Here is a 15,127-nt window from a genome sequence, read left to right on the forward strand (position 1 = left end):
AACAAAGGTCCGTCTAGTCAAGGCTATGGTTTTTCCTGTGGTCATGTATGGATGTGAGAGTTGGACTATGAAGAAGGCTGAGCGCCAAAGAATTGATGCTTTTGAACTGTGGTGTTGGGAAGACACTTGAAAGTCCCTTGGACTGCAAGGCGATCCAACCAGTCCATTCTAAAGGAGATCAGCCCTGGGATTTCTTTGGAAGGAATAATGCTAAAGCTGAAACTCCAGTACTTTGGCCACCTGATGCGAAGAGTTGACTTATTGGAAAAGTCTGTGATGATGGGAGGGATTGGGGGCAAGAGGAGAAGGGGACGACAGAGGATGAAATGGCTGGATGGCATCACTGACTCAGTGGATGGGAGTTTGAGTGAACTCCGGGAGCTGGTGATGGACAGGGAGGCCTGGTGTGCTGCGATTCATGGGGTCGCAAAGAGTCGGACATGACTGAGCGACTGATCTGATCTGAATACCTATATAGTCCATGATGGCACGAAGCTGCTGCCGTCACAAGTTCCTCCACTACCTGGACCACAGCAGGTCAACTTAAAACTCCTGCGTCCTCTGCCTTTCCGTGATTGACACGTGAAATCAGTTAACCTGTATTATACTTAGCATCCTCGGTTAGCTAGGACCAGACTGGGTAGAATTTAATTTTTCAGTTGCATTTCAGCATGACACAGAATCCGTGCTTATGGCTAGCAGAGGTGGTCATACTCTTATGTTACAGAAACAAGCCAAGGTTTCCAGCGTAGTTTTAAATTCCCTGCCTTACATGTTAACATGATAATATAAAGAAATGACCTAACACTTATTTAAAAAAAAAGAACAAACACCCTGTTTCCTGTGGGTTTTTATTCCTGTGAAACTGGAAATAACCTTTACGAGAGACTGTGTTCCTGTTTCCCTTGGAGAGTGAATCGTCGACTGCAAGGCCCCACACCCCACTCAACCCTTTACCTGCTCTACTGCTGGCCACAGCAGGTGTCATAGCCACACTCCTACTTTCTTTTCTCATTCATTTTGGTATTTAGCACTGGTCTTCCCCCCGCAGGTGTCCGCTCCACGGACCCTCACCAGCCTGTGCAGCCCTGAGGCTCCTTCCCTTCCCCAGGGCTAGGCTGGGAATGGGCCGCCCTGCAGATGACTGTCACATGGCCCACACGAGCTGGCCCAAAGTGGATGTGATCACAGCTCAGCACTTTCTATCTCTGCCATTCTTACCGTTCCATCATGTTTATTTCTTCCATCTTCGGCCTGTCTTGTAGGTGATGGGCCTGTATTTAGCACGTCTTACGAGTTCTGCCATTTCTCACATGCTCCTTGCTTACTCAGCTGTTGTGACACATTCTGTGCTATTTGCCTGCATCTCAAAGCCTCACTCTCATCTCCTGGCTGTGCTCAGCCCCTGTCGGGCTCCGTCCATCCCCTGGAACTGAATGTGCCAGGTGGTCTGTGGACCCCCACTGTGCTCCCTATTTCTACACTCACAGGGCCTCTTGGAGTTACCTTCCTGTCTGATCCCTGCAGGTGACTGAGTCTGCAGCCTTGCTTCAAGTTTGGACACTAACACGTATCAGGCACCTGTTTTGTCATAGACACTTTGAAGACACTTCCCCAGCTGTGGAAAATGTACCAGAAAGGGGGTGCTATTTACATTTGATGAGCTAGGAACCTCTTAAGTGACTTGCCCGAGGCCACACAGCTACTACGGAGAGTGCTATGTCACTTCAGTCATGTCCGGCCCTTTGTGACCCCATGGACTGTAGCCTGCCAGGCTTCTCTGTCCATGGGATTTTCCAGGCAAGTATACTGGAGTGGGTTGTCATTGCCTTCTCCAGGGGATCTTCCCTGCCCAGGGATCAAACCCGAGTCACTTATGTCTCCTGCTTTGGCAGGTGGGTTCTTTACCACTAGCGCCAGCTGGGAAGCCCATAACTAAGTAGATCGAGGAACCGAATGCCTGTGGGATCAAAGCCAGCTGTTCAGGTTCCTGTGCTTACGTGTCTTCACGGACCTCCTCAGTGTCATTGCTTCCTGCGCATTTTGGAAGCTCAGGCCACATCTTGGTGCTGCCCTCACATGGGGACCATTCCCACAGCCTTGTTTGTTTTCAAGTGTCGACATTATTTCTGTGTGCACTTTAACTTTTATCATGAAGTCTAGGCCAGGTCATGTGCACTCTGTGAACTGGGGCTGTTAAAGTTTTGCCAGACTTGGAGAATTTGATAGTGGATGGACCTGCCAGGAGAAATGCCCAGAAAATGTGCAGTTTGGGAGCTGAAGAAATCACATTTAGAGTCAGGGAAATGTCTCTTTGTTTGGCAGAACAGAAATAAGAGCCATTCCGGTCTGTTAGATAAACTATGCACACATACATCTTCTAGAAACATCCCCAACTTGGTAGAATATAAATGTTGAGAAGGATTTGTGTGTTGGCATCTGAATCTCTGCTTATTAGTAACTGATAAATGATCTCCCCACATGTGTATTCACAGAGGTGAGATGGATGGGCGGTCACATGAGCTGCGGTTCATCTAGATTCAAACAGTTAGTGTGTGGACTATTTTCAAACATAAATACTAAGGGGAAGAAATAAAATCAGGACTTAAAAGAATCATATATTATCCTAAACTTTTTTTTAAGCATGCCTCCCATCTCTTTGAGAATGCTGTCTTTGACTAAAAAAAAAGAATAAACATCTTTCCCGTCCCCTATTTTAATACAGAACAACTCATCTTTCATGTTGTTTTTACTTGGGCAGTTGTTTATCTTCACCAAGGCAATACTGAATGCATGAGAAATGATGAAGAGATGAGATTGATTCATAAGCCCAGAGGAAAAGCAGTTAGCACCTTGTGATCCTACCTTGAATTTCCATTTCAACTTTGTTTTTGCGCTATAAGAATCTATTAATATTTCTTCATTTCAGAATTTGGGGAGTTTTACATCTCTTCCTAGAATTTGTTTTAAAAGAAATCACAAAATGGTTTGAACTCCCTTTTTGCAGTTGCTGTCCACAGGTGCCCTGGCCTTTCAGTATGTGTAATAAAAGGGTTTTTTTCCGGTAAGGTGATCCTGGGCGCAGCAGTACTATGTACTGAGCACCCAACACTCTGCTAGTTGCTTCACTTCATTTAGTTCAGCTATAGGTTAGGATATTTTGGGCTCCAAAATCACTGCAGATGGTGATTGCAGCCATGAAATTAAAAGATGCTTACTCCTTGGAAGGAAAGTTATGACCAACCTAGACAGCATATTCAAAAGCAGAGACATTACTTTGCCAACAAAGGTCCATCTAGTTAAGGCTATGGTTTTTCCTGTGGTCATGTATGGATGTGAGAGTTGGACTGTGAAGAAGGCTGAGTGCGGAAGAAATGATGCTTTTGAACTGTGGTGTTGGAGAAGACTCTTGAGAGTCCCTTGGACTGCAAGGAGATCCAACCAGTCCGTCCTAAAGGAGATCAGTCCTGGGTGTTCATTGGAAGGACTGATGCTGAAGCTGAAACTCCAATACTTTCGCCACCTGATACAAAGAGTTGACTCATTGGAAAAGACCCTGATGCTGGGAGGGATTGGGGGCAGGAGGAGAAGGGGACAAAAGAGGATGAGTTGGCTGGATGGCATCACTGACTCGATGGACATGAGTTTGGGTAAACTCCGGGAGTGGGTGATGAACAGGGAGGCCTTGCGTGCTGCGATTCATGGGGTTGCAAAGAGTCGGGTACAACTGGAGCGACTGAACTGAACTGAATTGAGTCCATTTTACAGATGGAAAAACTAAGGCTGGAGGAGTTGCATAATTTCACCAGAGTCACACAGCTAATTAGTGACTGAGCTACAGTCAGGATCCAAGTCTTAGTCCAGAGCCTTTCATTTTCCATTCTCCAGTGATGACTGCTGAATAATTTGCATTTGGTGCTTTGCCTCTGAATATCTGAGTAATTTGAAGGAAAATTGCTTCGGCTGTCATTCTCGCAATTTACCACAATTTTAAGGTAGAACAGTCCTGCCTATTCCTCACCTGTTTCAGAGGTGTTAGGGAAGGGAGAAGTACTCCTTAGTAATGATCTTGGATTTGAAAAGCATCCATCTCATCAGAATATTCCAATCTTTCGACATTCCTTCAAATTTACTTTCAAATTACCGTATGCTGTTGCTGCTGCTGCTAAGTCGCTTCAGTCGTGTCCGACTCTCTGCGACCCCATAGACGGCAGCACACCAGGCTTCCCTGTCCCTGGGATTCTCCAGGCAAGAATACTGGAGTGGGTTGCTATTTCCTTCTCCATATAAAGTTAAGTATATTGAGATAAGTCGTATTATCCTTATTTTAAAGGTGCATTCCTTCTGGTTATTGCAGAAGGCTGGGGTTTGGGCCAGCTCCAAAGCCTTGTTTGGTTTTGCATCACACCCTGCCATGCAGATGCTCTGCAACCAGCAGTGGGCTGCCAGGCTCCCGTCTGCCTGGCGCACTGGATTCAGACCGGGTCCAGGAGCCAGAGGCTGCAGGCACCTTCTTTATTTGCTGGCGGTGCATCTACACAGGGGTGTCTGCAGCGCTTCCCGCACAACAAAGCAGGCTGACATCGTATCCGCATGGCTTTCTGGGATCTTTGTTCTCTAAGCCCCATAGCCTCCCTTGCACGTTATCAGCAGCCGGGGGTATATCTAGGGTTGGACCTTAGACCTCCCTCTCCCCACACACTGCGCTGCCTCTAAGACCATCTCCTCCTGCCAGGGCCCATCATGTTCCCACAGGTGCAGAGGAGATGGGATTTCTATAGTTAGTGGGGCGCTCTAGTTCAAGTTCACAGAGACACTGCAGTGGAGGGGATGCGAGCTCAGCTCAGGAGCTCACGATGTGGTCAGAGGACATGGTTCAGGTGGCACCCATCCCTCCGCCTCCAGTACCCTGGACAGTCGCCGACACAGTGTCTTTTCCTTCATGTCCACTGGGCTGAGGGCTCAGCACGCCTTTGGGTCCCTAGAAAGAAAAGTACGTCAGCTTTGCCGCAGTTTCCCCAGCGAGCCAGAGGAGGAAGAACGTTGTACATCTCAGAGCAAATAACAGAAAATACCCCTTTAGACAGTTAGGTTCTCTGCAAAGTACCAGTGTCCCCACTTTCCTAGATGGCCCCTGGGAGCGCCAGCTGCTGCCCGCCCCCCTGCTAAGGGTGGGGGTGTCAGCTCCAACCCCCTTCCTTGGCCTATATCCCCACGCCTGCCTGCATAGCTGGGGACATGATGTTCAGAAACAAAAGTCTCCTCAGTTAATAGAACCCACCGTTTAAAGGCAGTTCAGAGACCACCTCTTGTTTCTTGATGTGTTTTGTTTTAGTTCTTTCTCACCTACCTGTGTTCATTCTTACTCCCAAATCGTTTATCACTAAACCAAGGCTCCTCTCTCTGAAGGAATCTGGTGAATGACATTTTTTTTTTTTATGATTCTTTACTTTCTTATCTCGTCCAGTACCTGTTGTCCAAAAGCTTTAGACATGTATAGGTAAATCAGAGAAGGACTGAGCTGCAGATCATTCTACTGCCCACAGTTCAAGATAGAAAAAGGGAATGGGGAAATCACAGCAAAGTGTGTAGCGAAGAGACTTTGGGCTCCACTGTCTTTATTACTCCTCCACTTATTATTTAAGAAGTATTTATTTGGTACCTGTGACACATTTTTTTTAAGAGTGTACTAGAAGTATCAAGACATTGAGGAACAGAAGAGCTGAATAATCAGTTCACATCCTCTAAGGTCAGTGAAGTGGGACAAAGAAGAGTACAGAGCAGGGGGGGGTCGTGAAGGGCACCCGGGAAAACTTAGGTTTTCTGTTCCCACGTGGGAGTGAGATGGGGAGCAGGGCGCTGGGACAAGCCCAGATGAGCTCAGATGACTCTTTGCTAACAGGAAGTAGTACTGCGTGAGGTCGGCACTGGGGGGTACCTGCTTTCAGGTGGAAGCCTAGGAGGCTGATGAAGGGAAACTGGAGGGAGGGGGAAAGACGGTAGCAACAGCATCTTTCTTAGATGGGTGAAGCAACTGCTCAGAAGCTGGGCTTGGGTGACCCTAGTCATCTCAGAAAAATATCATTGTGAAAATTGAAAATGTAGAACATTTAGAAATTTTATTCACAGAAAGTGTAATTTAGAAAGATTTAGTAGAAGTGACTGCAGAGTTAAGACATGAAAGTTGCTCAGTCGTGTCCGACTCTTTGGGACCCTGTGGACTATACTCCGTGGAATTCTCCAGGACAGAATACTGAAATGGGTAGCCTTTCCCTTCTCCACGGGATCTTCCCAACCGAGGGGTTGAACCCAGGTCTCCCACATTGCAGGCGAATTATCTACCGGCTGGGCCACAAGGGAAGCCCGAGAGTACTGGAGTGCAGAGTTTAGTGTCAGTGTTTCCTGCCTTTCTGTGGAGGGGCTGTGGGACTGTCTGCAGCAGTGCTGGGCAGCACACAGGAGGGAAGGGGATCTCTGATGGGGCTCCACCAGAAGGTCTAGGGAGCCAGAGAGTTCAGGGCAGGAGGAGTGACCTGGAGTTCGGCCTGGGCTCTCGGTGAGTGATCAGAGGAGGAGAAGGGCTGGGAGACCGTGGGAGGCTGGGGCATCACAGCAGAGGCAGATACCAGATGCAGCACACGCGGGTTGAACATCCCCATTGGAAATCCCAGCACACTGGGCCGTGTGTTCTTGGAAAGCCTAGGCCGTCCTAGAGGCGGACCAGGGTGAGGAGGCCCACGTGGCCGACTGTGATTAACGGGATCTGGCTTCTCCTCCCACTTCCTGGGCAGTTCTGTTTGGTGTTTGAGGAGAATTTAATTAATGTATTAATGCTTGCTGTTACACAGATTCAAATATTTGTAATATGTTCGTGTTTCGTCAAGCATGTTCATAGTTACGTTACTGCATAAGACTATTTTTCAGAAATCTAATAAAACTTGTTTTAGTATATAGTAGGGTGGTATTAGACCATTTCCTGTGAACTGTTACTGAATACAGGGAGTTTCGTTTGTATATACTTGATGCAGCTCCTCCAAACGTTATTTAAAGACAAATATTCCTGAGGAGACCTCTGTGAGTAACTGCTTATGTACTTGGGGCCAGTTAGAGTATTTTTCTTTGAATGAAAAACTGTTGATTCTCCTCTTACACAGATAGATATACACAAGCAAATAAATACTGGTGACAGGTCCTGAAACTGACAATCCCTAAACCAGCAAAATATGTATATAACATAAATTTGTGGAAAGCACTCAATTGAGAATTGTTCATAAGTGAGCGCAGTTCATCTTGTGGACACATTTATGGTGTTTAAGTTGCGCTTGATCATTTTATGGCCCAGAAAAGATGGATTTGTATCTGCAGACCTGTTCAATGAGAGAGAAGTGATGAGTTGGCTCCTCAAAGACATGCAGCATCGATGCTCAGCGTTCTCGGCGTGGAAGAGAATAGTTGCGTGTTTTGACCTGATATGTTTGCTATGCTGCTCGTCTGTCCCTCCTCTCTGCGTCAGCGCCTCACCCCAGGCCCAGTTTTAATTTGGGGCAAAATAGGGCTTTAATGGCTGTTTCTCCCTTCTGTTGGGTTTCCCTGAACTCCACAGGCAGTTGTTTACCCAGCTCTAGGCGTGAAGGCGTCCCCATCACAGGAAAGGGATTTGGCCTTTTTCCTACGGGGAGGTGGCCACCGTTTCCATGGTGCTTACAGTGGTCTTCACTCACTGCTACTGTCCACATCTTGTTTACATGTTGATAGATAAGGGGGAGATTTAAGTGTTTTATGTACAAAGCAGGAAGCTTGAACCTTTGTAATCCCTGTGTTAACTTGGATTCAGGTGAAAACCTCAAGGGTAAAGAGTTCAGAAATCTCTGTATGCCTCAGTATAAACTTGGGTTACAAATACATAGGGAATGCGCCCTAGGCTCAGTACAGAGAGAACAAACAGAAAAGATACTATTGTGTGACTAATGAAAATAGTCTTTGATTCAGAGAAACCTCAGAGAACCCACCAGAAGAGAGTTAATGGAGCCAAGATAGTGGAGCCTTACCTTCTTCGCCAAGCAGAATAACCGTTAAGGACATCACTCGGAAAACCAGCAGCATCCGAGCTGGCGCCAACACATACTAGTAGCTCAATGATTTACTCTCCAGTGAGAGCCCCTCTGCCGCCGTCCCAGCTACCGCCAAAGGCCCGTTCTCTTAGAGGGCTTACGTCTTGTAGGACAGAGAGACAGGTGTCGATGTAATTACTGTTGGTTATGTAAATTGATTAGGCAAAGATTAATGCTGCAATTAATGTCCTGTGACACGTGATCTGATCAGGGTGTGAGCGAGTGTCTTCCTCAGTCTCCCCCCAAGCTCCACAGCCCGCCATGGCAGCGCCCGCCTCCCGTTGTGAGCCCTGGGGGCTGATACCAAGAAGCAGAAGGATGTGCATTAGGTGCTTTGGGTTGGGGGGCTCTCCCGGGGATTTTATGTTCTCTTGCTGTCTTGTCATCTTGTACCAAACACCCTGATTCTGCTGCCCGGGGAATCACTCATCTGTGCCTGTCCTCCTGAGGATCTGGTACATGCAAGTTGTTAGAGAAACTTCTGTCCCTTAGAAAGGCCTTGTCCTGGGGCCACTGTGGAAAGGAGGAATGAAACCCAAATTAGGAGGTAGATTTGAAGTAGCTGTTTCATTAGTTAGAGATTTCAAAATACAGTCTGACTTAATGAGCTGTGAAGTCAACGAGGAGGAAGAGGCTGCAGGCCAGAGTCACGCAAGCTGGTGTCCAGTTATCCACATCCACATCCCGATCCCGATTGGGCTTAAGGCCGTCTCTTAAGCACACAGGCCCTGCTGACTCATTGCTGCTGAGCCTGAGGACGTTTGAGATCAGCCCATCCTGAGGCTCTGCCCTCCAGCTCTTCCTCAGGGTGCTCACGCTGCATCAGGTACGTTTCTCAGGTGCAGTGAAGAGCAGCTAGAAATCCCAGCTCTCCTGGGGCTTACTCCAGCAGGGAAGAGAGCCAGAAGCGAGACGTCCAAGTAAATGTATACAGGCACATCTCGTTTTATTGCCCTTCCTAGATACTGAGGGTTTTTTGTTTTGTTCTGTTACATGGAAGGTTTGTGGCAACTTTTAAGTCATCTGATGAAGGTTAGCATTTTTCAGCAGTAAATTATTTATAATTAAGGTATGTACTTTGTTTTCTTGGACATAATATATTGTGCATTTAATAGACTGCAGTGTAATATAAATGTAACTTTTATATGTATTGAGAAACTAAAAACTTGTGTGACTCCCCTTTTTTTAAACTGGAATATAATTGCTTTACAATATTGTGTTAGTTTCTCCTGTACAATGAAGTGAATCAGCTATGTGCATATATATTTATCCCCATCCTCTTGGACCTGCCTCCTGCCCACCCCCATTCCCATCCCTCTAGGTCACCACAGAGCACCAAGCTGAGCTCCTTGTGCTGTGTAGACAGCAGCTTCCCACTGACTATGTATTTTACACATGGTAGTATATACATGTGAGGCTACTCTCTCAATTTGTCCCACCTTCCCCTCCACACCCCCATGTCCACAGGTCTGCTCTCTAATTCCTGCCCTGCAAATAGGTTCATCTGTACCATTTTTCTACATTCCATATATATGCATTAAAGTATGCTATTTGGTTTTCTCTTTCTGACTTTCTTCACTCTGTATAACAGACTCTAGGTCCATCCATGTCTCTATAAATGACCCAACTTCGTTCCTTATTATGGCTGAGTAATATTCCATTGTGCAGTTGTACCACATCTTCTTTATACATTCATCTGTTCATGGGTATTTAGGTTGCCTCCATGTCCTGGCTGTTGTAAACAGTGTTGCAGTGAACTTGGTGGATTTTTGAATTAAGGTTTTCTCAGGGTATATGCCCAGGTGTGGGACCGCTGGATCATACAGGAGTTCTATTTTTAGTCTTTAAAGGTAACTCCATACTGTTCTCCATAGTGGCCGCAGTAATTTACCTTCCCACAAATAGTGCAAGAGGGTTTCCTTTTCCTCATACCCTCTCCAGTATTCATTGTTTGTAGATTTTTGATGATGGCCATTCTGACCAGTGTGAGGTGATAACCTCATAGTGGTTTTGATTTGCATTTCTCTAAAAACTAGTGATGTTGAGCATCTTTTCATGTGTTTGTTGGCCATCCATGTCTTGTTTGAAGGCATGTCTGTTTAGTCATGTGACTGACTTTATTGCAATATAGACTTTACTGTGGAACCCAACCCACAGTATCTTGAAGGTATGACTGTACCATGTTAGGTAGGAAGACGTGCTTAGTACAAAAATATGAGGAGTAAGTATTGTGGAGATGGGGAATAAGGGGTGGTGGGGTGCGGTGGTATATCCAGAGGAGGCATCACTGAGAAAGTGAGCTTTTAAGCAAAGACTTGAAGGATATGCTGGAGCTAGTCATATGGAAAGAACATTCCAGAAAAAGGAAAAATCACACATGTACTTCCTGAGGCCACATTTACTGTGTAGCATGTTTGATGGATTCCAGAAAAGCAAGGAAGGTAAAGTGAGTGAGGGAGAGTGCAGTCACAAGGCCAGGGAGGAAACAGATTGTAAAGGTCCTTGAGGTCAGCAGAAGAACTTGAACTTGTGCCCTGAACGAGATGGTACTCCTTGAGAGGATGTCCTATTTGAGCAAAGAAATGGCTCCATCGAGCAGTTTTTAACAAGATAGCTTTGGCTGCTGTGTTGAGAAAGGCATGAAGGGCAGGGGGCAGTGGAGGTGATGAAGGCTCAAGGAGAAAGATGGAGTAAACTGTTTAGAAAACTCTCATCCGAGAGAGTGGGAGAGTGGATGGAGTTGGGAAATGTGTGTGACTAACTGGTGGGAGACATCCTGGCTGACTTCAGGATGGTGACTGTGACTGAAATAGGACCAGGCGGCCGTTTGGTGGTGTGTGTTTCCACAGCCCCATCCTGCTAGGCAGCTGCAGGCCAGGAGTAAACAGACAGTCGGATTTAATCAAGGCTGTGGTTTAGCTTAGTCGAGGGAATTTCAAGAGCAGGACGAAGAGATTTGGGTTTGAATGTAAGGGGATGGTTTTAACGATTGCCCGTGGTTTTCCCGTTGGGTGAGGAAGGAACCGGGACAGAAGTCAAAGAACAGGAGGTCAGGGCATTGGAGGGATCATCTATCATTGATTTAATTACCAAGATTCATGGCAGGAGTTCTGTAGCCTGGGAGCAGATGGCTGTGAGCAAAACCCAAGATGTTCAAGGAGCTGGGGACGCAAGTGAGGTGAATTGCCTGTGAGAAGGATGGGTTAACGGTAAGATCTGAAGGCATGGTCTTCACGTGGGGGCGTTCAGAGAGGGCAGAGGAGTAGGGGTGTAAAAGTTGGATGGAAGCACAAGAGCGTCCACCGACCTCCTGGGACGATGGGATGCGGAGTGTGGGGAGAACACAGTCCCTACTTGAGAGGGCTGCAGGGGGAGGGGTCCCCTGGTGACCAGTTAGAGGGAAGGTGAAGGGGATGTTCCTGAAAGAGGCTGGGGATGGGGGGACTTTGCAGATGATTGACTGTGAGTTGAAGAGGAACAGTGGAAGCACTCAGAGATCCAGGGAGCATTAGCATCTGAGGGAGGAGGGGCACCCAGGCTTCCTCCGCAACTTTCTGTAGATTCCAGAGTTCCAGGACAGAAGGGTCTCCCTGTGAGCATCCTGCGTCTTATGGCTCCCAGGTCACAGGTGTGGTTCCATTAATTCCTGGGCTTTCTTGGCAAGCAGGCAGTATCACGCCCACCTGGTCTGTGTGCAGCCAGGGTGGCGAATGGCTTTGCTCCTGCTCTAAGGAAGCCCTCCCCCAGCTTGCTGATTGTGCCCAGTGGGGCCTGTTGAGAAGAAAGAGCCGGGGAGAAGGCCCCCAGCTGAGCTCCCAGGGGCAGTATTTCCCAACTTTAGGTGACATTGGTACCATTTTTGCTAAATGCTTTTTTGTTAACATACTTATCTTTTTTCTTTCCCTTATTTAAATATCTTTTAAAAGGAAACAGGAAGAAAGCTGCCACAATTGAAGCTTTGTTGTAAATGATGAATCTAGAGCCAGATGATGAACGTTCTGAAACGTACATCCTTGTACAACCCCAGATCATCTCATTCGGCACTTGGGGGAAATGAGCGAACTCAAGGCTCGCCCCTCCTCCCGAGGGCTCTGCATGGGTGTCCTCCCCCTGCCGATCCCAGTGGTTTGCTGATCCCTGATGTCCCTGCTCACCCCCTGGAGTTTACATGTGGGCAAATCGGGCTGAATTGCCAGCCTGAGGAGAGTGTTCCTCTCAGGCATGGGGTGAGGTTTCTGGTTCAGGAGTGTGGCCCCCACAGAGGCCAGCATGGCAAAGAGTGTGCAGTTAACACACCTGCGGGCAGAGGCTGTCGGAGGGGCACGGGTCTAAAACGTGGGTCTTTTTCCAGGAGCAGCCCGAGGCTTCTAGGGGACTTACAGGTGGAGGTAGAATGATCAGATTCAAGTGTTAGAAAGCTCCCCTGTCAGTGGTACAGGGAAGGGATTGGAGGGGCAGCTGGGTGGGGACACTGTGGGAGGCTTGGCCAAGGCCACGTGGGACCTGGTGGTGCAGAGTGAGCCGGCAGTGGTGGCAAAGGGTGAGAAGGTAGAACCCCGAGGAAGGCGCGGGAACCGGGGCTTGTCTGACTGTGGTGTGTGGGGCAGCTGGACCAGCATCCGTCTGGCGTGGCTCGGTGGCTGGTAGTGACAGCCACTGAGATGAAGCAGAGTTCAGACCAGGGAGAATGGGTGGGCTTGTTTCAGACAAGCTGACCTTGAAGTTGGTGTGCGACATCTAAAGAAGAGTTGTCTCCCAGCTGGGGACATGGGTCTGGAGCAGTGGTGTGAATGAGATGGGAATTGATGAGTCAAGTGTGACCACAGAGGTTGGTGGTGTCTCCCAGCTTCTTCAGGTCCCTGTGACCTTGGTGTATGATTAATGGATGCCAGAGTGTCCACGGGACACATCATCCAGCAGGAACAGTAAGTTCCACTGCTGGTTAGAGGCTGGACTGAGAAGTCTTCCTCCAAAACAAAGCAGATTATAGTGTGGGTTTTGATGCTAATGATCACTGAGACGCAGACAGTTTTTTCTTTTTTCATTTTTCTCTTTGTCCTCCACTTTCTCCTCCTTTGCCCCACATCCCTTCCTTCTTTTCATCCCTTTCCTTTTCTTTGCTGCTGCTTCTCTCTTGTCCATGGTGGTGGCATCTGGAACCGACACCACATTTTATGTAAGAGTGTAAACGTTCTGTGTGGGCACAGCACTCTAAGAGAGAGGTTCCGCTGTGAGGTTTCCTCTCTGCGCCCCACGTGGAGAGTTGAGGGAACTTCTGATAAGCCCTGAAGAGGAGACTCTGTCATTCACTTTACAGGGGCACATGCTGCTCATAACAAGATTTGGGAAGCAGAGATGCATGCGTCAGCAGAGCACAGTTATTATTTATAAGGCTGATTTGTGTCGCTAGATTAATGTTTTCACTTCTGGAGAAATTTACATGCTAATCACTTTTTGTTAATTTGTAAATTATTTTAAAGAAACTGAGTCGCCTTTTCCTCTAATTAATGCTGGTTTGTTTCGCTTTTCCCCGTGAATAGATCACTGTCCTGGATGAGACGTGGACCGTGTTCAGACGTTACAGTCGTTTCCGGGAAATGCATAAAACGCTGAAGCTGAAGCATGCAGAGGTGAGTTATGACATAGTTATTTTCAATTAAGAACATCTGTTTTCAAAAGTAAATGCCATTGGCTGCCCTGTCAGTGCCCCCTCCTTCCTCTTTGGGTATTAGCTTATGCGTGTCACCAAGTTTTCCTCCAGTCACTCATCTCTCAAAGACAGCTTTTTGATTTTTGTTCTCTGTTCCGTTTGTATTTTACACAATTCAGACATCTTTCTGAACACAAAATTTTGAGTGATAGTAAGGAACAGTAAGTCATTTCTATCCTTTTCATTAATTTTATGATGTATTTTAAATAAATATTTTGATCAATTTATAACTTCTCAACCATAAGTGAGACCTATTAAAATGAAATAGTAATACATTTTTCAGTATGAATTTGCCCCTGTTTCCTGTAAAAAAAAAAAAAAGTGCATTAATGCTTAGACTTCCACATAATGAGGAGTAAAGTCATAAAAGTTAGTTTGCCATCACACATGTGGGGGAGATGGATAGTAAATACAGAATTATCTAGAAGCAAGGAGGCATTTCATGCATCTGATAAGATACCCAGAGTGTGTGGACACATTAGTAGTCATTTTTTAAAAATTTGGACAAAGACTGGTTTTTTAATACTTTTCAGCAAAGGAAGGTATTCCTAAAATTAATGTGTTTCTTCCAAGCGATACACATTATTCTTAACTTTTTGTTTATTTTTGCTCCAATTGAAGTAAGCCTGGTGTAGGCATTTGCTCCTTGGGAAGTTTGGATTCAACTGACTATAAATCAGTCATTAGTCATTGTCTTTCAGCCTGCGTTCCCTATGTATTCTTGCCTGGGGAACCCCAGGAACAGGATGAAAAGGCAAAATGATAGGTTACTGAAAGAGAAACTACCCAGGTCAGTAGGTGCCCAGTATGCTACTGGAGATCAGTGGAGAAATAACTCCAGAAAGAATGAAGGGATGGAGCCAAAGCAAAAAGAATACCCAGCTTTGGATGTGACTGGTGATAGAAGCAAGATCCAATGCTGTAAAGAGCAATGTTGCATAGGAACCTGAAACGTCAGGTCCATGAATCAAGGCAAATTGGAAGTGATCAAACAAGAGATGGCAAGAGTGAATGTCGACATTCTAGGAATCAGCAAACTGAAATGGGTGGATTTAACTCAGATGACCATTATATCTACTATTGCGGGCAGGAATCCCTCAGAAGAAATGGAGTGGCCATCATGGTCAACAAAAGAGTCCAAAATGCAGTACTTGGATGCAATCTCAAAAATGACAGAATGATCTCTGTTTCCAAGGCAAACCATTCAATATCACAGTAATCCAAGTCTATGCCCCAACTAGTAATGCTGAAGAAGCTGAAGTTGAATGGTTATGAAGACCTACAAGACCTTTTAGAACTAACATCT

The 15,127-nt window shown here is 46.5% G+C and overlaps 1 protein-coding gene across 1 annotated transcript in view; it reads left to right on the forward strand.

The window, feature by feature from the left end:
- KIF16B (kinesin family member 16B) overlaps window positions 1-15,127 on the forward strand; it is a 270,569-nt gene that overhangs the window by 197,592 nt on the left and 57,850 nt on the right. Inside the window, exon 24 of the mRNA XM_010854070.1 lies at window positions 13,652-13,741. Coding sequence (XP_010852372.1) covers window positions 13,652-13,741 — 90 coding nt within the window. The remainder of the gene's footprint in view (window positions 1-13,651; window positions 13,742-15,127) is intronic.

This window comes from Bison bison, unplaced genomic scaffold, assembly GCF_000754665.1.
Source record: "Bison bison bison isolate TAMUID 2011002044 unplaced genomic scaffold, Bison_UMD1.0 scf7180017864335, whole genome shotgun sequence".
Classification (NCBI taxonomy): domain Eukaryota; kingdom Metazoa; phylum Chordata; class Mammalia; order Artiodactyla; family Bovidae; genus Bison; species Bison bison.